General features: G+C 36.0%; 1 protein-coding gene across 3 annotated transcripts in view; it reads right to left on the reverse strand.

Annotated features, from left to right (window-relative positions):
* Positions 1 to 26,193, reverse strand: part of LOC127422243 (neurobeachin-like) — a 382,851-nt gene that overhangs the window by 44,258 nt on the left and 312,400 nt on the right. For all 3 annotated transcript variants that reach the window (XM_051665603.1, XM_051665605.1, XM_051665604.1), the window contains 3 exons: positions 25,935 to 26,047; positions 7,273 to 7,410; positions 4,292 to 4,411 (listed from right to left, as the gene is read on the reverse strand). In XM_051665603.1, the coding sequence (XP_051521563.1) occupies positions 4,292 to 4,411; positions 7,273 to 7,410; positions 25,935 to 26,047 (371 nt within the window). The remainder of the gene's footprint in view (positions 1 to 4,291; positions 4,412 to 7,272; positions 7,411 to 25,934; positions 26,048 to 26,193) is intronic.

Consider the following 26,193-nt stretch of genomic DNA (forward strand, 5'->3'; position numbering starts at 1 on the left):
TACCATGCAAAGCTACACAAAAAATATTCATGCTGTCCCAAAGCACGTGGATTAATTAAAGCTGACAAGACACTTTTTTAGTTGAATCAACTCAGTAATTTTAAGTTCCCTTGGTTACATGCATTTTTGAATAATATAAACATGGAAGTAATGAGTAAAAATGACTAAAGTGAAAGTTCCATTTTTTGAGTGCACATAATGAAATGTTAGGCAGAATGTTAGCCATCTTTTTTCCATACAAAGAAAGTGAATGGTGACTGATGCTAACATTCAGCCTAACATCTCCTTTTGTGCTCCACAGAGGAAATACACTTTTAGAACAACATGAGTGTGAGTAAATGCTGACATAATTTTCATTTTGTTTTTTGTTTTTTTTTTGGCTGAACTATCACTTTAACAGCTTGTCTTGCATGATCTTTCATACAAAAATTTGGATTTTGCGTAAATAGGCTTTAATAAGACTAAAACACCAAGGGTCCTTGTTCATTCTCCAGCAATTTTGTATTAGAGAACCTGTGTACTCTAAGCGCTTATGTGCCTTTGTGTGCATGCATACATTATAATATGCATACTATAAGTAATTCCATACTATGTCATACAAAAGAAGACATCTTACATGCATTGATGTTCAGAATTGTGTCATCAGCTCTATTCCATTAGCTGACAATTCAATAGAAAGTGATGTGTAAAATGCCTGTAATGCCTTAAAAATGTAACACAAAACAATATCTTTAATCATTTAAATCTGCTGCTCATACATAATAAAAATCAACTCTTGCTCCAGCAAATACTGAAAAATCCCTATTTTCTGTCCTAACAGATTAGTGACCATTTAAGGTGTTTAACATGGATCCATGCAGACAGAGGAGTTGTTCAGATAGGCCTGTATTTGTTAACATATCTAGCGTTTTTCTGTATTTGCGCATATCGCCTGCACCTCATGTTGTTGGATGATGTTTCCTGGCCTGCGGTAGTAAAAAGCCCTGCCTTTACATAAAAGACTACATTTTAAATAGCTTTTGTCATTAATGCTTTATTAATTGCCCGGGGCGAAGCTAACCCGTCATGAAGTGTGCTGGAAAAGTATGACACTTTTAGGTCAGCTCGAGCACGCTTGCTGAGCTGCAGAGCAGGGCTTAAATGGAACGAAGGCAACGGGGAACAACCATTATAGTGATGAAGAGATGCTGCTTTGAAATATGTGCATGTTGAACAATATATCACTTTAACTGTATACAAAGAAAAATGTTAATTTCAGAAAATCCCACATATAACTAAAATAAAAAAAACATCACTGCTGCTCATGAGAAGCTACAGAAACTTATGGTGCAAATTAGAATAATGGGTGTTTCAATTACAGGCACATTTATGATCCAGAAGATGATTTTTGATTAAAACTAACAGATTTCTTGTTATATGAAGGTCACATTAAACTGTCTTGGAAACTTTTTACAATGCCATCATCATTTATTTTTGCTATGGAAAAATGTATTTTATGTATAGATTTGATTGTTTAACCTAAGTATGTCATACAAAAGAAAACATCTTGAACGCTTTTGATGCTCAGATTGGTGCCATCAGCTCTATTCATTTTGTTTACATTATATTCAGATACTTTAGGGAGAAAGGATGTGCTAAATGCCTGTGATGTTTTTAAAAGTAATACAAAACAATGTATTTTGTGATAAAAAATCATGCTGTTCATACATAATACATAATTTAAAACTCTTTACTGGAAAAACCCTTTTAGATTTGATTGTTTTTCCTCTCTCAATCTTAAAATATAACAATCCATTATAAAAATTTTATTATATTTTAAGAATAATGATAATGCAAACAAAGAGTGAAATAAACATATAAACCATGTAAATATTTTTTGCATGAAAATTATTTATATAAAATTTGACACAAATTATGACATAACCCTTAGTTGTAGTGTCTTTTCTACCACAACCAAAAAAATTTGCCACTAATAAGGTTAGTGTATTCTTGGTTATCATGGAGACACAAGTCTCAATGAAGAGCATGCTTGAGAGAAAATATGAGAAATGTGATGTCTCATGAAAAAGAAAGGAAAATCAAAGTAAATACCACTTGTGAATGCAATATGATCTATTGTGAATCATTTCCAATCAAGCTGTTATTTTTCAAAAAGTGTGAAAATGTTATTTAATTGTATTTAGGTTACATAAAATGCTATACTGTATATTATATAAGCAGTGTTGGGTAAGTTACTTAAAAACAGTAAAAACATAACAAATTACTAATTATATCTCTAAAATTGTAATCAGATTATTTTACTAATTACGTCATTGGAAAATTAATCACATTACTAATTAATTTTCTCTTAAGTTACTTTCTAAAACACTTTTCCGCTCAACAAATTCTAAATAATGTCTATATTTCTTTCTTGTTCATTGTTACACACAAGTCATACATTCATCACCTCACCTTTCTCCTTCACAGTGACTCATTACGGGCCATAATTCATGTATTCTACATAAATAATATATTCGAAATAAGCATAACCCTATAATGTACTTAAAAGTAATTAAATTAACTGAAGGTCAGTTACTGTAATCTGATTACAAGTATTTAAAATGTAACGCACTACATTACTTTTTTTACTTAAAAGTAATTAGTTTTCATTAACTAATTACTTTGTAATTGGATTACAACCAACACAGTCTATAAGTCATACCAAGACAAAGGAGTCAACCATTTATTCCCAAAATGTTTAAAATGACATTTCCATGACCACCATAAAATGCTGTCAAGCACAAAACATAATGTGAGATGTTTTGAAAATGACATTGTGCTGGAAATTTTCAAAACGTTTTAGAAAAATGACAGAAATCTTCTTTAACCTTGTGCGACCCAGCTCCAACAAAAGTGCTTCTGGTAAGAAACCTCTTCACATTTTTTCACTAAAACCTGTTTGGTTGTAAAGAGTAGTGTCTCTAGCATCGTTTGATATGCTGCTTTAAATATTTCGTACATTTTTCATGATGAGTGCTGTTGAGCGGCTTTCTGACAGACGTTCCAAAAACATGTTCGCTATTTTGAATAACTTTTCACAGTAACAAATCTGTTGGTCATTTTGTTTAATTTTAATATCATTTTTTTAAATATTTTTGTTTGTTAACACTGTACAATACGGTGCTATTCATTAACATTAGTAAATGCAATCCTATATATTTACTGTGCATTTTCACATTGAGAATAAATGTATTCATCCAAAAGCTGAAACATTTTGCTTTCAGAGGCTTTATATGGAGTTAGGATGAAAATAATGTGCATTTCAAACTGTTCTGAGACCAGTGTAGACAGATAGCATACTGGAGGTTAAGTCATTCACTAAATAGGGAGCAAGGGAGCAAGGGTGCATCCTATAACTTTCCTATGCAGCTAAGTGCATTCACTCTTCAAATCCGACCAAAAGTTCAGTTTCAGGCTTCAGATGATGTTTGGACCACTCAACATGTTTGGCAGACATGGGACAATGGTAATCAGTACATAGATTCAGACTTTTATAATTCAAAATTTTATTGTAACATTATTGGCAGTGATTTGATGATGCTGGCCATTACTTTTAATCAGAATTATGTATTCATCTTTCTAGAAAATCAGCTGTAATGTCTGTAATGTCTCAAAAACATGAATAATTAACACTCCTGGACACATAATAAACTATTTGATTAAAAAAAAATCTGACTTTCTATGGCTTGGTATTTCTTAAAATTTAACAACTTAGTCCCGCTGTCCACATATGAGGACATCAATTTTTAGGAAGACTATTTGCTCTAGAATTTGTATTTTTTTTGCTTGTTTATTAGGCGCTACTAGTTACAAATCAAAAAATGAAATGGAAAATGCACACAGAAGCCACGCAGGAGGTTAATGCATGTACAGTATATATGCTATTGGACAACGTTAGCGGACAAATTAATCTAGTAAGCAGGAGAAAAGTGTGTTTTATGAATGTTTACTTAATACAAGTGGCCATAGTTGAAGAAACACTTCAATCTGAATATGAAGTTAATGCAAATCTTTTATCTCTTGAAACTGGATGATCGTCATTTGTGTTGACAGACTAAACGAACTGAGAAAAAGACTCTTTGCGTAATTGTTCATTAAATGCCTTGCAGCTGCAGCCAGTAATATTGTATGGGTATCTTCACAGTATCTTCACAATAGTCAGGCACTAATGACCAGTTTTCAATAGCAACATTTTTTTTAGACATTGCAATGTAATGAAAATGCAAAAACTGATCTTGATTTATGATGTTACCTTCACATCTGCAGTGTCACGTTGGCAGTGCCTCCATGAGCGGGCAACACCGGAGAAAGTGCGGTTCGGGTGATCAAACTTGTTGCCGTTGGCATCGAGAAAGAATGTGGTGAAGGGCTCCTGTAATTGAGTAGACAATAAACAACATTGTCACACTTCTCAGACACATTTATTGACCAAAATAAGCTCTAAAACATCTTTCCTAATGTGTGACTCTCTCAGGTTGTTTACTCTGACTCCTAATTAGGCACTTGTTTCGACAAATCCACATCGCTTTCACAGCGCTAATACTGTTCAGCACCCCAAACATCCGCAGAATAAAAATACATTCATCTAGATTCATATCTATGGTAATTGGATTCAATTTCTTGATGTGCTGGTCTCATTTGCTCTCGGAAATATACCGTTTGCACAAACATCTCAATGTAGGAATTCGTCTGTCAAATTGTGGAGGATTTAAAAAAAATTCTCATTTTCTATAACAGTGCCCGAGGCGGAGTTAATTATATGGACTGTTGGCTGAGAAGCTGAGCTCTGGCTCTAATTGACAGATTCAGGGTCATCAGTCTGGGCTGGCAGCACGAGGAGTTGACATGGAGATGCTGGATCAGCCAGAGGAAATGGTGTCTACAGTCTCAAGTCAAACCGGGTGTAAGAGCTGTTAGGGGACCCTTCCAAATCATCATCATCAATGCAATGGGCTGCTTGGGATAAGCCAATTACTTGGTTTTTCTTAGATGTTTTAATTTTTTCTTTCTAAAGATGGATCATACTGTAGATAAGCTGTAATGTGCCCATTAAATGAGTTTCTACTACAGTATAGAAAGATTTTGTAAAATGAATACATTAATTTTATTGCCCTTGCAATCAATTAAAGCAGATTTGTGTAATTTAATTTATTTATGTGAAAGTACGTACTTTTATCCCAGCTTAAAGCCATTTGTAGGTTGATTCCCCTGAATCAGTGTAAACTCTGAGGCTCTATGTTGTTAAAACAGTAAAACATTGCTCTATTTGTTTGAGCATCCTGACCAGCCCCAACATAGCAACATTGGATCAACTAATGGTGTGAATTTGGGATAGGAACAATTAGATTTTCTGTGCTGATCTGTTTGTTTTTTTAACCTTCCCTGTTCCTATTTCATTCTGCTAGTGATCATGCACCACTGGTCTTAGATCAGCACCTACAACACACTAAGGGCAAGTGAGGATGTTAGCGAGAGACAATGATGGACATGTTTCCCAGTGCTCTGTGTGCTGTCTGAGAAGCATTAAGCTGTCACGTGCCATCCTGTAAATCATTACAAAGAGCTTTTTGAGTCCTCTCTCACATATGCCTGTTTACTAGCCTGTGAAATCCACTCTCCGGCGCTCTGTAGCGGAACATAACGCTTGCAAATTGAGATGTTGAGCTTGATTCGGGTTCTGTGGTGAAGGGACGTGCTAACGTGCACTTTGATTGACACTGATTTGATCCACTAACAGGGATTGGGGTTACTGTTGTGTTGTGGAATGTTTTATGACACTGGAATGTTTTTTGACATTGCAAATCAAACATACGCACAGATATGCAGCATAATTTCTAAAGTAAAGACTGATACATTTTCAAAAATATTAAATTGGATAAAACATTTTTAATGGATTTTGCGTGACAGACTTTAAATATGACCATGACATGATATTTGGCATAGTACATGTCTTCCATACAAGTCTATTGGTCTATTAGTTTTATTGCCCTTGCAATAAAATAAAAGCAGATTGGTGTAATATTTTTCAATGTTAAAATATGTTCTTTTATCCCAGCTTTAAGCCATTTGTAGGTTGATTCCCCTGAATCAGTGTGAACTCTGTGGGTCTATGGTTTTAAAAGATTAAAACATTGCTCTGTTTGTTTGAGCATCCTGACCAGAAAATTGTAATGGATTTTGCGTGAAAGAATTTAAATATGACCATGATGTCATATTTGGCATAGTACAAGTCTTCTATGCAAGTCTTTTAAAAAGGGTATTTGCATGATCACAATAAAATTTTATTATATCCATACAGTTTTTTTAACACACACACACACACACACACACACACACACACACACACACACACACACACACATATATATATATGTATATATACTGTATATAATTAAAAAACATATATTTTAAATTTAATAATTATATTTTATATATTATTTATATTTATATGACCAGCATGATACAATATAACATTTCACAGAAGACACAACACAAGCCAGAAGCTGCTTTCTGTTAACACAGCTGAAGAGTTAAAGGAATATTCTGGGTTAAGTTAAATTAAGTTAAGCTACAACATTTGACAGCATTTGTGGTATAATGTTGATTACCACAAAAAAATTATTTTGATTTGTCCCTACATTTCTTAAAAAAAATAAATAAATCTGGGTTACAGTGAGGCACTTACAAAGGAAGAGAATGGGGCCAGTCCAAAAACATTAAAATACTCACCGTTTAAAACCACAAGACATAAACAATATGTGTGTTAACATGATTTTAGTTTGATAAAATTATTTATTAACCTATTCCATGTAAAGTTATAGCCAATTTTACAACTTTGGCGATGTAGTGTCAACAAACCCTGAAATGACTGTAAAAATTACAATTTAAACAACTTTACAGTTCAAATAATATATGAGTTTTAACAGAACATGAATGCAATAAAAAAGTGTTTTAAAATTATAAGCTTCACATTTCTGCCTTTTAAACCCTCCAAAAATTGGTTCCATTCACTTCCATTGTAATTGTCTCACTGTAACCTCGATTTCTGCTTTTTTGTTAAGAAAAGGAGGGACAGGTTGAAATTCTTTTTTGTGGTAATCAACATTATTCCACAAATGCATTCGATTGAGCTTAACTTGTATTGAACCCAGAATATTCCTTTAAATATGCAGTAAAAATTGGTACTTCCCACATGTTAAAGCCATTTAATACCATCCAGTCAAAGAGACTTACAATTCTGACAAGCCAATAGAGGGTGGAGGCAGCAGTGGAATAGTGAGTTGTGTAGTGGCAGGGTGGAGTTTCCTCATCCCATGACTCATAGCGATCCGCGTAAAACACGGCACGCTTTGGATTCAGTGCTCCAATTGGCTAAGGAAACACAAGAGGAAAAGTAATCAGAAATTTTTTATATTTGTGTACGATATACCATTTTGACATGCATTAAATACATAAACATCTAATTATTTTTGTTCTGCGGATGTGAAGTATGAATCATACAGGCAATATTAAGGACATTTTCATTTTCCAAAATGGTTTGATTGAGTGGAAATACATAATAAGTATACAGTATATGAAAGTAAAACAAACCATTCCAACTGCTCCACTGAAAGAAGCCATGTTGTTTTTCTTCCGTGCCCTTTCTGTACACGTACGATAACCAACCGTCACATAAAAAAGACTTACAGTGCATATTACAGCTGTGCTAAGAGCTTTGTGTGTGTGTGTGTGTGTGTGTGTGTGTGTGTGTGTGTGTTTGATTGCGACGGCTGAGCAGAACTCCTTGAGCGGCACTGAAGAGAAACAAGTGGATTTATCTTGAGGTTTGTCTGTCACAAAGTATTACTATTCCCCGATATTGTTCAGTTGGGACTTTGCGGAAACAGTGGGGCCGTTTGGGCTCGCTGGTGCTCTGAATTTAGAAATACAGAACATATATAAACAAGTACACATAACAAACAATATAAACTTGCAGAATGTTTCAGTATGCCATGTCAAATATGATCTTGTCCAGTTCCTCTCTACTCTTAAAGTCAACATGAAATCTAAATTGACCCTATTTACTTTCTTAAAGGGGTAGTTCACACAAAAATGAAAATGTGCTCATCATTTACTCACCTTCATGCCATCCCAGATGTGTATGAATTCTTTCTTCTGCAGAATACAAACAAATATTTTTAGAAGAATATCTCTGCTCTTTAGGTCCATACAATGCAAATTAATGGTGAATAGTCCTTTGAAGTTCAAAAAAGAGATAAAGTCAGCATAAAAGTAATCCATCAGACTCCAGTGGTTTAATACATGTCTTCTGAAGCAATGCAGTTGGCTTTGGGTAAGAACAGACCAAAATTGCCATTGCAGTCTCTAGGCATGATATTGATTTCAAGCTTGATTACACTTCCTAATGCTTAACGCATGCAGAGTGCTAGATGGCGCTATAGGAAGTGTAATCAAGCTTGAAATCATGATCGCCAAGGAGACTGCTGTCAAGATGTACAGTGAAAAAGGAGTTCAATTGTTGTCTGTTCTCACCCAAAACCAACTGGATCACTTCAGAAGACATTGATTAAACCAATGGAGTCTAATGGATTATGTTTATGCTGACTTTATCTCCTTTTTGGAGCTTCAAAGATCTGATCACCATTCACTTGCATTGTATGGACCTACAGAGCTGAGATATTTTTCTAAAAATCTTTGTTTGTGTTCAGCAGCAGAAAGAAAGTCAAACACATCTGGGATGGTATGAGGGTGAGTAAATGATGGGAGAATTTTCATTTTTTGGGTGAACTAACCCTTTGGTAAACTGGTTCTTGGTCTTATTGTAAACAATACATTATATTGCAAACTGTACAAATTGTTAATATATTAAAGTTTGTCTGTGTAATCCTTTATAAAAAATGAAATAACTTACTCCACATCTGAAACAACTTTCCTTTTTGGCTGATGTCATAAAGCCCTCTTATTTTTCAACCTCTTCTCCTATCATATAGACGACAGTTTTCATAATACGATACCTAGTGATGGATAAAATCAAGTTCCACCTTACATTTTGTTCAAATTTAATATCCTTTTTCACTTAGAAATATGTCTTATTATGGACGTAAAAGGGGTTGTGAACACCATTTCATGTTGAAGTGTTAATGTGTTACAAGTGTATTTTAATGCGTGTGTATACTCATTTGTTCATATGTAAATTCATTTTTAATAGGATAATGTGTGAATTTGTATGTGTGTATAAAACTATATTGCTATAAGAGTGAGATGCATGAATGTGTAGTGTTTCTGTGTGTGTATGTGTGTGTAAGGCAATCTAAAAGGCCTCAGCAAAAGACAGCAAGTAATCTGGCCTGGCTTAACCCTGTCTGACCTGATTTACACCCTGTATGTCCACACTGCACTAGCTTGACCATCCTCTGCAGTTAAAGCACTCTATAAAACCCTGCACAATGTCTAGAATAAACACTAGAATAAACACTCACACTGCCATTCATTCAGCCTTGGAATTCTCTCCCTCCTTCCATCCCTCCCTCTCTTTCACTCTCTCTCACACACATACGGATGTTGATAAACCTGTCTTCATAAAACATAAATGATTTTTAACAGTCTCTCTTCTCTGAAGCAGTTTAAATTCTGTAATGGCTGAAAGTCAAATGTAGACAGTGGATGTATTCAACTTAGTACTATTGGGACGGGATTTGCTTTCTAACCCATGTTTGAAATGTTTGTGTTGATACAAAAAAGCAATCAAAAGTTATACAATTACACAAATAATTTATTTGTGTCCTAGTGTCCAAAAATGTCTCTGAGTGTCCAAATGCCTCTCCAAACAAATAAAACATAATAATTGTAACATAAACATAATAAAAATACATAAGAACTAATTACACATGCAAACACAACAATGACTAAAGGGTCTGCATAGCATGGATGCATGATTTTAATCATGAGATTTCACAGAATGGGTGCCATTTGACTCAACGAGTCTGCATCGAGTCGGTGTCATTTACTTGGCGCCATCTCCTGGTGGCCATATGTAACATTGTGCTTCTTGTGGATTATCTAAGATCTATGCATGATGCAGCCGATCACCTTGTGTGTGGGCCCGTTTGAAAGATAATAGCCTCCTCTAAGTACTGGTATGTTATATTTTATGTTCTGATTATTACACATGAAGTTATAAGTGAAATCACGGCATATAAGAAACACCAACATAAATGTCAAAGACATTTTAGAGAGCTATTACTCGCTATATTTCTGGTTGCATTCTACTCTTTGAGCGCTTTCAACAACATGACTGTGGCAGGGCGGAGGGCGGGGCCAGGTGTGCGAATTAGGCTGATTAAGCCCGAGAGGGATAAGGCCGACCGGAGACTGCTGTGCGAGAGAGAGAGAGTTACGTACAGCTGTCCGACACCTGTGTGTGTGTGTTTGTCTTTTTGGTTAAGTTTATCATTAAACCTTTATTTATATCGTTAAGCCGGTTCACGCCTCCTCCTTTCCCTTTTACCATGTTACAATGACACATGGCTATTTGATGAGTTTGATGTTTTTCTTGATTACAATAATATGCACAGTGCAACATTTTTCATAAATTACTACTCATTTACTCATACTTTTTGAATTGTAGATGCAATATAAAAATAAAGAAATTAAATCATTATAAAATTCACCACATGATTTCATTTCACTGCTGTCCATTCAGAATTCAAGCCAATTTGTTTTTGTGTCAGAACTTGTTAAATGTGGCGCTCATTTCTTTAAAATAGCGAATGAAGTCCAGTCACATTGTAGCTGTTATGGCTCCCAATTTTTTACTAAATAATCATTGTCACCACTGCATTAAGAAAACCTCCAAAAGATTGAAACTAATGGCTTTTCAATCAACCGTTCTAGCAGGTGACACAAGAACTCGGGTAGTCAATATTAATATACTATGTGTTATTGACGAAGAGGACAGGGCCTGGAGGAAGATCAATATTCCCCTACATCTCAAAGAGTTGAATGCAAGCGTGGGAGAGCATCTGGTTGTTTAGAGCAGTGTGGGAAATCATGGCATAAATAAAGCATGGCATAAATAACTAAGCAATGTCATAACAAATATGCAGAGAAACTAAGTTATATTTGCAATTTTTGCATTAAGAGAAAAATATTACATAGCTGAATGCACAGGATAATGTACATACAGGGGGGAAATAATCATGCAATTAAAAATGAATGGGCATGAGGCTTTGGTGTCCATTTCCTATAGATTTAAAAAAAAAAAAAATAATAATTTTTTTAGCTATAATAATTGTGCAACTAAATTTAATGACGCTTTTGTGTCCAAATATGAATTCTTCACAATTCGTACTTTTTTTTGTTTGTTTCTAATTTTTTCTGAACCTACTCAGATCGAATAAAATTTCTACTTTACTTAAAGTAATTTTGACTTTCTTTTTGCATACTTCTAAACCATTCCTCCATCCCTTCCTTTCGTTCCCTTCCTTTTTAATGACCATCCTCACCGATGTTAGCACGGTTGGGGCGAATGAAAGAGAAGTTTATGGAGATCTGCTGAGATTTATGGGCTGATAATGACGTGCCATGTGAAGTCTAGGGATGACTGTGATTGGGTGAGCTGCCACAGGAAGTCTAACACACTGTAAAAACCTTCTTAGGGACCAGTGTAAGTGCTGGCTGCAAGATGGGTGAGTCCATCTCATGGCAGCAAACAAACCCACTTAACCAGGGAAATATTGTGTTTGGCATGAAGGGGAGTTTTTGCCCAGTTCAGCACAGAAGCTGTGAAGCAGAGAAACAACACAACTGTTTTCTAGTGCCATGTCAAATAGCTGCAATGCTGTCCATCTTATGCTTTAGATAGTTAAAGGTGTTTTGTGTAAATATAGTCATTTAAAAATGCAGCATTAATTTTGAAGGAATTTATGCAATGGAAGAAAGTCAGAAGGAGATTAAAAACAAAACAAAACAAACTAAAACTGTTTTTGTACATATAACATAATCTGTTTCATATAAATTGCTTGTTGTGATACTTCTTTAATAATTATTTTAATGTCTTTGTTTTAAGATTTCACAATAAGTATAAAGCACAAGTATCTACAGCATAAGCTACTGTCCTATATATATTTTTATACATACTCTAACCATGAAACTTACTATTTCCTTTTCAAAGTTCAATGACATGCTCAGTGCACCTCAAATGGTGAACAAAAACCCATGCAATTGTCTAACTCAAGACCCTATCAGTCATAAAAGGGATAGTTTACCCAGAAATGAAACATCTCTCATCACTTACTCACCATCATGCCATCCCAGATGTGTATGACTTTCTTTCTTATGCAGAACACAAACAAAGATTTTTAGAAGAATATCTCAGCTCTGTAGGTCCATATAATGCAAGTGAATGGTGACCAGAACTTTTAAGCTCCAAAAATCACATAAAGGCAGCATAAAAGTAATCTATATGACTACAGTGTTTAAATATATGTCTTCATAAGCAATTTAATAGGTGTGGTTGAGAAACAGATCAATTTTATGTCCTTTTTTTCCTATAAATCTCCACTTTCATATTCTGAAAGTGAAAGTGGAGATTTATAGTAAAAATGATTGAAATATTTATCTGTTTCTTAACCAAAGTGATTGCATCACTTCAGAATACATATATTAAACCACTGAAGTCATATGGATTACTTTTATTCTGCCTTTTATGCTCCCTTTATGTGATTTCTGAAGCTTGAAAGGTCTGATCACCATTCACTTGCATTGTATAGACTTACAGAGATGAAATATTCTTCTAAAAATCTTTGTTTGTGTTCAGCAGAAGAAAGAAAGTCATACACATCTAGGATGGCATGAGGGTGAGTAAATGATGAGAGATTTTTCATTTTTGGGTGAACTATTCCTTTAAATAAAAACAGGGGTATATGTTAATGTGAGATTTCCAGATGATTCATCAGTAAGCAATTCAGACAAAACACCCCACAACAAATACAGATATTGCAGGACAGCCAATGAAGATCCCAACCCCCAAGCCCAAGTCCCTGGCAGTAAACAGTAAAGAGAATGTTGCTAGGCAACAAGAATAAGTACTCGGTGCCGAGGAGTGATACACATAGAAGTTCCGTGAAGAGGTCAGAGCTGTGCTTTATCATGAATAAAGCATGGCTGTTGACCAATCAGCATCCAGGACTGGAACTATCCATTTTATAATGTGGAGTGCGTTTTTTTCATCCATCTGCACTGTTTTTAAATACTTTTTCTATGTAAAACTTTTGGTTTATAATATAAGAAAGGGCAACAAATTAGCTGAGTGGTAATCGCAAATTTGCTTAATAGTTGATTTTTGGTTCATTAATTATAATTAGGACAAGTATATCTGTAGGCACAATATTAAAGGTCACATGCATGCATATAATATCACAGCTCTTATTCAAGTGTTTGATGAAGAGTCTGAGCAGATCCCTAGTGACCTAATTAAAGCAGGCCTATTCAAAACACCCCCAGTGATACCTGTGCAGGGACAATCTGTTGAATAATCTAATTAGCAGCAAATTAAAAAAGCTATTTGGTGATTAAGAGATGATAAAATTTAAGAGGCCATACAAAGTGTCATTTTGTTCAATCAAATTCTACAACTTGGAGAGATGCATTTGATTTTAGGTTATGCTAAATGATAATCTTGTTTCTCTTCTTAAAAATATTATCTTCCAACTCTCATAAAAAGATACAATCATTTGTTATAAATGCTGTCATATCTGATATACTGTAAGCTTCAGATAACCACAGTGAATGTGTATGTCATATTGTCTTTGTAAATGTAACCATTTGCCTTTGCTTCCGGAAACTAAAATAAGTACCATGGGACAACTTATAAACACACTGTCTTTATGGTTTTCCCACAATACATAACTACGCTGGTATGGACAACAACCAAAATTACATTTGTCAAAATATCTTTGGTCATAAAACAGCAAAAACTGCTTCTGACAGGTCTGTATGGTGAAGCTCATGAAATGTTCTTCCAATTACCCACAAAACAATATTCAAAGCAAATCTTCCTCTTACACTGTTTACCTCACTTTGATGCAAACAAACCACCACCTCAAGAACAATTATCATTCCACAGGCAACTCTCTTATGTTCAAAGGAAATGCCATGGGTTTTGGAGTCATTTATCGATGGCAAAATGAGAGACTGCCGTCATTTGGTGATATCTGCGATACGTCCCTGGAGAGTCGCATTCTGTATTTCATATCTCAGAGAAAATTGCATTACAGAGCAGTGTGCCGGCAGTGTGCTGTCAGCAGGAGTTGCACTTGTTTTCGCTGGCCTCGTCAGCCGCCGAGCACAGTATGTGGAGCTTCAGTCTAATGCAATCAAGCTCCCGCAAGTCAAAACAAAGGAGATGCGTCTCTGAAACGGGCTTGCAGAACACCAAGAAGTGAGTGAGGAAGTGAGGAAGAAGGGAGAAGGGAGAAAACAGATATGGCATCTCTGAAAGTAAATGAAGAGGGGGTCTTTAGCAGCCAAGCCCGGTATTACCCACAATGCATTTCTCAGTGGTAATGTAGGGCAAAGAGCTGGTAATTTCTAAGACAAGGAGGTAGCAAGAAAAATAGCAGTATGGCTTTCAGAGGATGTTACGCTCTGAAAGAAAGTAATAGCTACTTTAAAACATTCTTATGGGATTCATATTCAACTGTAGGTTATAACAGAATGGCACAATCATAAAACAAAACATGGCAACAAAGAAAAAAATGAAATGACCCCTGTTCAAAAGTCTGCATACCCTTAGTTCTTAATACTGTGTATTGCCCCCTTTAGCATCAATGACAGCATGCAGTCTTTTGTAATAGTTGTCTATGAGGCCCCAAATTCTTGCAGGTGGTATAGCTGCCCATTCGTCTTGGCAAAATGCCTCCAGGTTATGCAAAGTCTTTGGTCGTCTTGCATGAACCGCACGTTTGAGATCTCCCCAGAGTGGCTCGATGATATTAAGGTCAGGAGACTGTGATGGCCACTCCAGAACCTTCACCTTTATCTGCTGTAACCACTGGAGGGTCAACTTGGCCTTGTGCTTAGGGTCATTGTTGTGCTGAAAAGTCCAAGATCGCCCCATGCGCAGCTTTCGTGCAGAAGAATGCAAATTGTCTGCCAGTATTTTCTGATAACATGCTGCATCCATCTTGCCATCACTTTTCACAAGATTCCCCGTGCCTTTAGAGCTCACACACCCCACAAAACATCAGTGAGCCACCACCATGCTTCACAGTGGGGATGGTATTCTTTTCACTATAGGCCTTGTTGACCCCTCTCCAAACATAGCGCTTATGGTTGTGACCATAAAGCTCCATTTTTTTCAATGTGCCAGAAGCTGTGTTGAGGCATGTCAAGGTGTTGTCAGGCACATTGTAACTGGGCTTTTTTGTGGCATTGGCACAGTAAAGGCTTCTTTTGGCAACTTGACCATGCAGCTCATTTTTGTTCAAGTATCGTTGTATTGTGCTCCTTGAAACAACCACACCATCTTCTTCCAGAGCAGCCTGTATTTCTACTGAGGTTACCTGTGGGTTTTTCTTTGCATCCTGAACAATTCTTCTGGCAGTTGTGGCTGAAATCTTTCTTGGTCTACCTGACCTTGGCTTGGTATCAAGAGAGCCCTGAATTTTCCACTTCTTAATAAGTGATTGAACAGTACTGACTGGCATTTTCAAGGCTTTGGATATCTTTTGATATCCTTTTCCATCTTTATAAATTCCCATTACCTTGTTACACAGGTCTTTTGACAGTTCTTTTCTGCTCCCCATGGCTCAGTATCTAGCCTGCTCAGTGCATCCACGTGAGAGCTAACAAACTCATTGACTATTTATACACAGACACTAATTGCAATTTTAAAAGTCACAGGTGTGGGAAATTAACCTTTAATTTCCATTTAAACCTGTGTGTGTCACCTTGTGTGTCTGTAACAAGGCCAAACATTCAAGGGTATGTAAACTTTTGATCAGGGCCATTTGGGTGATTTCTGTTATCATTATGATTTAAAAAGGAGCCAAACAACTATGTGATAATAAATGGCTTCATATGTTCACTATCTTTAAAAAAAGGATGCATTGTTTTGCATGATCAGTCATATTTTCAAAATCAATGCCAAAATTTCACAATTTCTGCCAGGGTATGCAAACTTTTGAGCACAACTGTAAATAGGCTATATTCAGCATTTACTGTGTGTATATATATATATACACTACCGGTCAAAAGTTTTGAAACACTTGACTGAAATGTTTCTCATGATCTTAAAAATATTTTGATCTGAAGGCGTATGCTTAAATGTTTGAAATTAGTTTTGTAGACAAAAATATAATTGTGCCACCATATAAATGTATTTCATTATAAAACAAAAAAAGTTTTTGAAATTGATGACTTGGACCAAATAATAAAGAAAAGCAGCCAATAAGTGCCCAACATACAGTGCATCCAGAAAGTATTCACAGCGCTTCACTTTTTCCACATTTTGTTATGTTACAGCCTTATTCCAAAATGTATTATATTCATTATTTTCCTCAAAATTCTACAAACAATACCCCATAATGACAATGTGAAAGAAGTTTGTTTGAAATCTTTGCAAAATTATTAAAAATAAAAAACAAACAAAAAATCACATGTACATAATTATTCACAGCCTTTGCCATGACACTCAAAATTGAGCTCAGGTGCATCCTGTTGCCACTGATCATCCTTGAGATGTTTCTACAACTTGATTGGAGTCCACCTGTGGTAAATTCAGTTGATTGGACATGATTTGGAAAGGCACACACCTGTCTATATAAGGTCCCACAGTTAACAGTGCATGTCAGAGCACAAACCAAGCCATGAAGTCCAAGGAATTGTCTGTAGACTTCCGAGACAGGATTGTATCGAGGCACAGATCTGGGGAAGGGTACAGAAAAATTTCTGCAGCATTGAAGGTCCCAATGAGCACAGTGGCCTCCATCCGTAAATGGAAGAAGTTTGGAACCACCAGGACTCTTCCTAGAGCTGGCCACCCGGCCAAACTGAGCGATTGGGGGAGAAGGGCCTTAGTCAGGGATGGTGACCAAGAACCTGATGGTCACTCTGACAGAGCTCCAGCATTTCTCTGTGGAGAGAGGAGAACCTTCCAGAAGAACAACCATCTCTGCAGCACTCCACCAATCAGGCCTGTATGGTACAGTGGCCAGACGGAAGCCACTCCTCAGTAAAAGGCACACGACAGCCCGCCTGGAGTTTGCCAAAAGACACCTGAAGGACTCTCAGACCATGAGAAACAAAGTTTGAACACTTTGGCCTGAATGGCAAGCGTCATGTCTGGAGAAAACCAGGCACCGCTCATCACCTGGCCAATACCATCCCTACAGTGAAGCATGGTGGTGGCAGCATCATGCTGTGGGGATGGTTTTCAGCGGCAGGAACTGGGAGACTAGTCAGGATCGAGGGAAAGATGAATGCAGCAATGTACAGAGACATCCTTGATGAAAACCTGCTCCAGAGCGCTCTGGAGCTCAGACTGGGGCGAAGGTTCATCTTCCAACAGGACAATGACCCTAAGCACACAGCCAAGATAACAAAGGAGTGGCTCTGGGACAACTCTGTGAATGTCCATGAGTGGCCCAGCCAGAGCCCAGACTTGAACCCGATTGAACATCTCTGGAGAGATCTGAAAATGGCTGTGCACCGACAATCCCCATCCAATCTGATGGAGCTTGAGAGGTCCTGCAAAGAAGAATGGGAGAAACTGCCCAAAAATAGGTGTGCCAAGCTTGTAGCATCGTACTCAAAAAGACTTGAGGCTGTAATTGGTGCCAAAGGTGCTTCAACAAATTACTGAGCAAAGGCTGTGAATACTTATGTACACGTGATTTCTTTTTCGTTTTTTATTTGTAATAAATTTGCAAAGATTTCAAACAAACTTCTTTCATGTTGTCATTATGGGGTATTGTTTGTAGAATTTTGAGAAAAATAATGAATTTAATCCATTTTGGAATAAGGCTGTAACATAACAAAATGTGGAAAAAGTGAAGCGCTGTGAATACTTTCCGGATGCACTGAAGATGGGAACTCCTTCAATACTGTTTAAAAAGCATCCCGGAGTGATACCTCAAGATGTTGGTTGAGAAAATGTCAAGAGTACATGTCTGCAAATTCTAGGCAAAGGGTGACTACTTTGATGATGCTAAAATATAAGACAGTTTTGATTTATTTTGGATTTTGTTTAGTCACAACCTAATTCCCATAGTTCTATTTATGTTATTCCATAGTTTCGTTGACTTTACTATTATTCTAAAATGTGAAAAAAAACTATAATAAAGAATGAGTAAGTGTTTCAAAACTTTTGACCGGTAGTGTGTATATATATATATATACTGTGTATATATAAATAATAACAGCTTTGCGAAGCCTGAATAACATTGTGACAGGCTAAAAAAACAATCCGTGAAGAAATGTGTCATACAAACTGTTAAGATCAAACTGAAATGATCAGGAACCTAATAATAAAAATAATAATAATTTAAAAAAAATCAGTCACTTATTTCTAACATTTGATCTTTTGGAAGAATACGCAGAATGGCAGGTGCTGCACACAACCAGGAACAGCACAAGATTGGGCAAATTTTCCCCATATTTTATTCCTAATATTAGTTCTTCCAGCCTGATCTCATGAAATTTACATGACAATGGCAAACGTTTTCATTACACATTTGGCTACAGTTTCCCAGTGAAATATCCAGCAGGGGGCACCAAAAGCAAGTGAAATTATGTTGTATTCAGACAAGGTTTTAAAGGTGAATATTAGATGGATGTGTTATTGAGTAAAATGTACCTCCCTAACTTAAAACTTTAACCTAAAACTAACTAATAGTGTTCAAAAAGATAAATGAGAGATGAACAAAACAGACATCCTTACCCTAAACCAACAACTTAACCTAACCGATAGTGTTTTAAAAGCAAATTAAATTTTACTGAAGCAACCACAATATTTCGAGCTGCTTCTATGGCACTTTTGCTTCACTTTCACTTTCCCTTTCGAGCATCCAGCACTCTATGAAGTGAGCTACCTCCAGAAGTTAATCACACTGAAATAAGTGTGTAAATGTAGGTGAGTCTGTGATACAAGCGTTAAAATGTAGATAATTTTTCAAATGATACTTTAGAGTAAAAGTGTTTTGTTATAATAACATAGCAGTGTGTGAGCAATAGAGAGAAAAATATTTTTGTTTTATAAAGTGTTTATAAAGTCATAAACAGCCATAATACCCGTGATTTGTTTGAAAGTGAATAAAACGCACTAGTGTTAACTTCACCGGGAAACTGCAGCAAAATGAAAAAAATAACACGTAAAACTCGGTTTGCAAAAATGTAATTATAGTAATGTTTATTTTATGAGACTAGATTCACGTTATTCAGATGTTTTGGGACATCGTCTACCTCCATTTTACCTCACTGTGACTGGACGGATCATGTTTCAGAATACCAAATTGATGCTGTTGATATGTTAATTTTTCTAGCTTTCTAGTTTTTCTAGTAACATTCTAGTTTTTTTTCACTGAGTAGTGAGCTCTGTTTGGAGTTCTAAAAGTTTCCAAATTTTTTGAGATTGAAAGTTACAATATGTTTTCAAAGTATAATGAACTCTTTTATTTATCTCAAAGGATCAAGGGAAATTTGATTCCTCATGATGCAACCCCTTTGAGTTTAAACAAAAAGGGACTAAATATCTATTTAGAAACAACTTTTCAAGAAATAAGTAATAAACTATTGCTAAAACATTGACTGATACATGCGGATTCATATTTGGTGAGATAATTGTTCGAACGCAAGTCCAGTCAACTAGAATTATGTTTGCACAAACTTATCAGACACTCATAACAAGAGATTTGCACAACTCAGGTAATTATGTTGGCTGTCAGTTCTCAGCTCCACCTCAATAGCCCACACAAAAAAGATCCATCAGAGACACTTCATCTAATTTCCTGTCAAAGCTGCACAAAAGAAGTGGAATAACGTGAAATCACAGCAGAGACTTGCTGCTGACATGTTCTGTACAGGCCTAGCGATGGCTTCGCATTAGCACGCGCCAATTAATAGCTTTGAGTGAGACGGCTTCCCATTTCTATCAGCCACCTGTCAATCACGATAGAAATAATCATTACATTCTAATAAATCTGTCTGCCATGTCAATGTAGCTCCATGCAAAAATGTGCTAGTCTTAGCCTGGGGGCGCCAAGAGACCTGTTTTCAGTTACTTTGCATTCAGTTAAATGCACGCACTATTGGTGGAATGACTTCAGGTGTATTGCAGGTGGGGTTGAGATGGGAATTATGGTACGTATCAAGCAAGATATTTCTGCAGTACTGCATAATGCTGCCCATCACTATGGCGCTGGAGAGCATTCACCAATATGACTGGCAGCTGTTTCCTGCTGGGCAGGTCATGTAACCATGGCTCACAGGATGGAGATGAGCAGCTTGCGTGTCTGGGGCTTTGGGTGTGTAAGAATGTCAGGTGTGAATTTGATGAAGGGTGCATTCAGAAGAACCGGCAGCCCAACTTGTATGTTTTCCTAGACGCGTGTTTGCAATGCAAGATGGCAATATTTGCTTTAGGTTGTATTGAGAACATACACACGTAGGTGTCTACTGAAAGCGTATGGACATGTATCTGTATTAATCTGTATAATGGACATATAGAATAAACTATAAAGACGAAAACAGTGAAAAAGTATATTCGTTAACTAAAATAAAAATAAAAACAGGAGATTGCAAAATACTTAAAGCTAAACTGATACTATAAATGTACACTAAAGCAAAAAGAAAAATCAATAAAATGAGGAAAATGTATTTTGTTTTCATACTTCAATGCCTGGCCAAAAAAAAGTTGCATACTCTAATATTTAGTTGAACCGCTTTCATTACAGCACACATTTGTCATGACATTGTTTCGACAAGCTTATGCCATGTCACAACAGTTATTTTCATCCAGAGCTGCATTAATTTTTGGCCGAGATCTTGTATTGATGATTGGAGAGTCGCACCACTCCGTAAAGTCTTCTCCAGGACATCCCAAAGACTTTCAATGGGGTTAAGGTCAGGACTCTGTGGTGGCCAATTCTTATGTGAAAATGATTCTTATGGCTCCCTGAACCACTCTTTCACACTTTTTGCATTGTGCATGTAGAAATGCTCTTACTTTCACTTTTAAACATAGCCATGGGTTCTACTGTTTATTTTTTACAATGTGACTTTGGCAAGCTTTTTAGTGATCACCAATCACGATCATTCAAGATTTTTTTCCGTCCACATTTCTTCTGCGAAGCTGACGGTTCACCACTATCCTTCCAGGTTTTAATAATGTGTTGGACAGTTCTTAACCCAATTCCAGTGATTTCACTCCTTTGCTTGATGCAAGCCAATAATTTGCCCCTTCTGAAACACAGTAACATTTTTTTCATGACCACGGGATACGTCTTCCAACATGGTTGTTTAAGAAATGAGAAGCTACACACTGCATTAATTAGGGTTAAAATAATTGTTGCCAGCTGAAACATATTAATCACTGCAATAATGATCCAATCATAGGCTCTTAAGTATCTGCTTTTTTAAATCCAAACGGCAACTTTTTATTTTGGCCAGGCAGTGTATTAATCAATGACCACGTTTACATGCATGTTCCTACACTGATTATGCTTAATAAGCCAACAATGTGTAAGGTCATGTAATAAACACCTTAAACAGTTTAAGGTTTACTGGGTTAAAGGGATAGTTCACCCAAAAAATTTTATTCACTCATCATTTACCCACTTTCATGACATTCCAGATGTGTATGACTATCTTTCTTCTAATGAACACAAACAAAGATTTTTAGAAGAACATCTCAGCTCTGTTGGTCCTTTCAATGCAAGTGAATGGTGACTAGAACTTTAAAGCTCCAAAAATCACAAAGGTACCAAAAAAGTAATCCAGTCTTTTGAAGCAATGTAATCACTTTTGGTGATATACAGATACATTCTCAGTCCCTTTTGATTATAAATCTTCACTTTCACTTTCACATTTTTCCCACATTCTGAATGTGAAAGTGGAGATTTATAGTAAAAAAAAAAAAAAAAAAGACTTAAATATTTATCTGTTTCTCACCCACACCTATTAAATCGCTTTTGAAGATAAAAATTTAACCACTGGAGTCATATGGATTACTTTTATGCTGCCGTTATGTGATTTTTGGAGCTTCAAAGTTCTGGTCACAATTAACTTGCATTGTATTGATCTACAGAGCTGAAATATTCTTAATTTGTGTTCAGAAGAAGAAATAAAGTCACACATCTGGGATGACATGAGGGTGAGTAAATGATGAGAGAATTTTCATTTTTGGGTGAACTATCCCTTTAAGGTAATAAACAGTTTAAGCATAAATCGAACGGCACACAGACTTTTGCCCATTACTCTGATTTCACTTTGCACGTAAACACATTTACCGACATTCTAACCAGCTTATCCAATGTGTGCAAGTGGTGTGCCAAAACCAATCACATTTCTCTTGTTCTAAGTCATGTGCATTGACTTAAGCAGGTGGAACAATTTAAGATGTAGTGTTACATGGAATAAAAAATAAATAAAAAAAATGCAAATAAAATTAGTCATTTTCTAAAGATAAAAATGTTATATAAACTATTTATGAACAATAAACAATAAGTAAAACTAAACTGACATTAAAAATGAAAATAAAAAGGAATCTAAAATAAATAAATAATCTTGATGCACACACATTTTGGGATAAAAACAACAGGAATTTAACAGCATATTCACTGCAAAGACAATGCAGCCGTCCACCTCATTAACTGCAATAACACACTCCATCCGCTACCCACATTTGCCCCCAAGGCTGCACACCCCTCCATACATTATAGAACAAAAGCAAGGGTCTTCACAGCAAGCGAATGGGGAGGGAGGTTAAAGCCCCTGTTTTTGATTCAGCAGCAGTGAACCTTCAGAGGTTAGAGCCCCAAGTTGGCCAAGGACATGCGTCAGGATGGCCGCAGGCTTGTGAACTCCTACTAATGAAGGCAGCTCAAGCTGGTAAACAGCACAGGGAGGATGTCACAAGCATACATTATAATACATCACTGTCTTCCTCAGGCCAGGGGGCTTCTTTTGCCCACCTGGTCCCATACTGACAGGTTCAGGGACTAGAGTGCTGTAAGAACTGAAATTGTAGCATATATTTTACTGATGGTAAAACAGAAAAGGTGAGGGCTAAGAATTATGGTTAACATTACTTGTGGATAACTAAGCTACCAAGTGCTACAAATCTGGTAAGCCAAGTGCCTCAAACAAAACTTATTTTTGTTTTGAGTATCTTTCAAAAGTTTAATGCAACTAACATGGCAAATCCAGTGATAATTTTGTACTGAAAAGCATTGTATCAATCTTGTAAACATCACTTTGTTTCCTGGTAGACAGATAAAACAGTGTTGTTTATTGTATAGAAATACATTCTTTTAGTCTGCATTTTTCCAAATAATAATTTAAAAAATGAGGATGAGGGTGAGAAAGAGAGGTAGAAATCTATAGAGAGATATGCTCAGACAGGAATGTGGTTGTTTTCAGGTCAGTGAGCTTGTGAGATGTAAATGCCAAAAAATGAGTGCAAGAGAAAGAGAAAGAGAAAGAGAGAGAATGAGACAATCTGATGAAGTTATAGAGTAGCTTGAGAGAAAAAATGAGGACAGATATGCAAATAAGCAGTTTTCAATGTATTAATAAATACTGTGTAAAATATGTGTTGATTGAAGAAACTTTGTTTCTCATTTGCTAAAATCAGAAAAACCACTTGCAGAATTACTGCTCTAATAAGTAACAATGTGGTTAATGTTTTGACCCACACAAGAGTCTTCTTCAGAACATACTTCAAACTATGTAATGTCTATTTCAACATAACATCGCATGGTTCACACATGTGCTCACAACTGCTGTTAATAGCTCCGCCCAATCCGATGTCCTGGGCGGTTACATAGACAACACATAAGTGATATTATACACATGGTTATATACAAATGAACATAATTCAAACACAAATACACAACAACCAACACCCATAGAATACAAATATACAGTATGTGTATATATATATATATATATATATATATATATATATATATAGTTTATACAGTTCTGTGCAAAATTCTTAGGCACATAAGATGTTTTACAAAAACATTTATCTTAAGATGGTTATTTATATCTTCAGATTTAGTGTGTCAATAGGAAATATACATTTTAGACTCCCAAACATTCCTTTTGCAAATAGAATAGAATAGAAGAACAGGGAGCCCTGCAACAGATGGCATGACCCCCAGAGAGCCCCCTCTGAACATTGAGTCAGTCTGGGATTACATGAAGAGACAGCAATTGAGACAGCCTAAATAGATAGAAGAACTTTGGTGAATTATCCAAGAAGCTTGAAACATCCTATCTGACATCAACCAAGAAAAACTGTTTCCAGGTGTACCTAGGAGAATTGGTGCTGTTTTGAAGGCAAAGGTGGTCACACCAAATATTGATTTAGCTTTTATTATGTTAACCGGACTTTGCATGACATTCATTTATACATGAAAAATATTTATGGCATTATTTTTAAAGAAATCCTCATTATGCAACATTTTTCACAAGTGCCTAAAACATTTGCATGTGCATGTGATGTCCAGGCTTATGAGTATCAGTGTTTCTATCTGTCAAAATACACATACATTAAAAATATATATATATTGAAGATACAACTGAAGGCAAAAAAAACCTGATCTTACCAAGACTGAACATCTTAAAGTTCTAGCTTGTCAGTATATATACTGTATATTTGTATTCTATGGGTGTTGGTTTTTGTGTACAGTATTTGTGTTTAAATTATGTCCATTTGCATTAACCATGTGTATACTATCTCTTACTGTATGTGTTGTCTATGTATCCTATGTATCTATGTTCACTTTAATCAGTTCAAGCATAATTTGTCTACTCTTTGATACACATGGATTAAACAGGTTAAGATATCAAGAAGAGGAGGTGATGTCAACAAACTCCTCTTACAGAGAGAGGTGTTTTATATATACACTCAATACCCTCTGTCCAAAAGGGCTTAAATTCTGTGAATTGTTTGTTGTTGTTGTTGTTGCATGCTTTACTTGCTTGAAAAGTATGAATTGTAAACCTGTGTGCAACGTAGTTTGCTCAAGTTTCATGTAATATTTGGCTATCATATGTTTGCTTGTTTATGTTACTAGTTTATATTTAATTTGCTTGAATACCATGAATCTATTTACAATGTTAATTGTTAAGTATCATTTGCCTTTGTGATGTATTGTTGATGCTGTGATATTAGCTTTTTAGGATTGGTACTGTTGGTGGTGTTGTATGATCTCTATTGTAGGTCACTGTTGATTGTTTTAGATAGGATAATTGACTTTTTGTCCTCGTTGAATAATTGTTTGCTTGTCTGCTGTCCACACCCACTATCAGTTGTGAGTATTTCTATAGGTCTTCAATACCAGATGTTTTTTTACTGCCTGACGAAGACCCAAGTGGTCAAAATGTTGTCTTTTCTTTTAAATTAAATGGGAGCATTTATAGCAGTGTGCCGTTCGCTTCTTGTTTCATGATTTATGCCTGTTTTTGATCATGCACATGCCTTAATGTTTGGATGTGCGCATACTACTTTTACTCTTTTGTTTATGTATCCACCCATTTCATCTGTGGTCATTAAAGTCTGTAACGTATATATCAGCATTATTTCAGCCATTGGCCACCCTGCTCTCTAGATATCAAACCAATATCGGTGGACTGCTAATACTGTATATACCTTACATTTGTGTGTGTACCTTTGAAAGATCCCTGAAGTTGCCAGGAATTGTGAGGTCCAGCTCTTCAGATTCATAGTTTGTGAGGACCCAAGGGAAGACAGGATACTGACTGAGATCATTGTACGTCCGTCCTGAAAAAAGAAAGAAAGAAATGAGAGACTTGAAAATAGTGGATAGCAGGTGGACAGTAAGTTCCAAAATGTTACAGCTGTCCCCCCTTAGTCCTTATTGACAAAGTGGTCCAGGTCCTTTTTGCCGTGCTCCATCACCATTTACC

Source organism: Myxocyprinus asiaticus, chromosome 31, assembly GCF_019703515.2.
Source record: "Myxocyprinus asiaticus isolate MX2 ecotype Aquarium Trade chromosome 31, UBuf_Myxa_2, whole genome shotgun sequence".
NCBI classification, from domain to species: Eukaryota; Metazoa; Chordata; class Actinopteri; order Cypriniformes; family Catostomidae; genus Myxocyprinus; species Myxocyprinus asiaticus.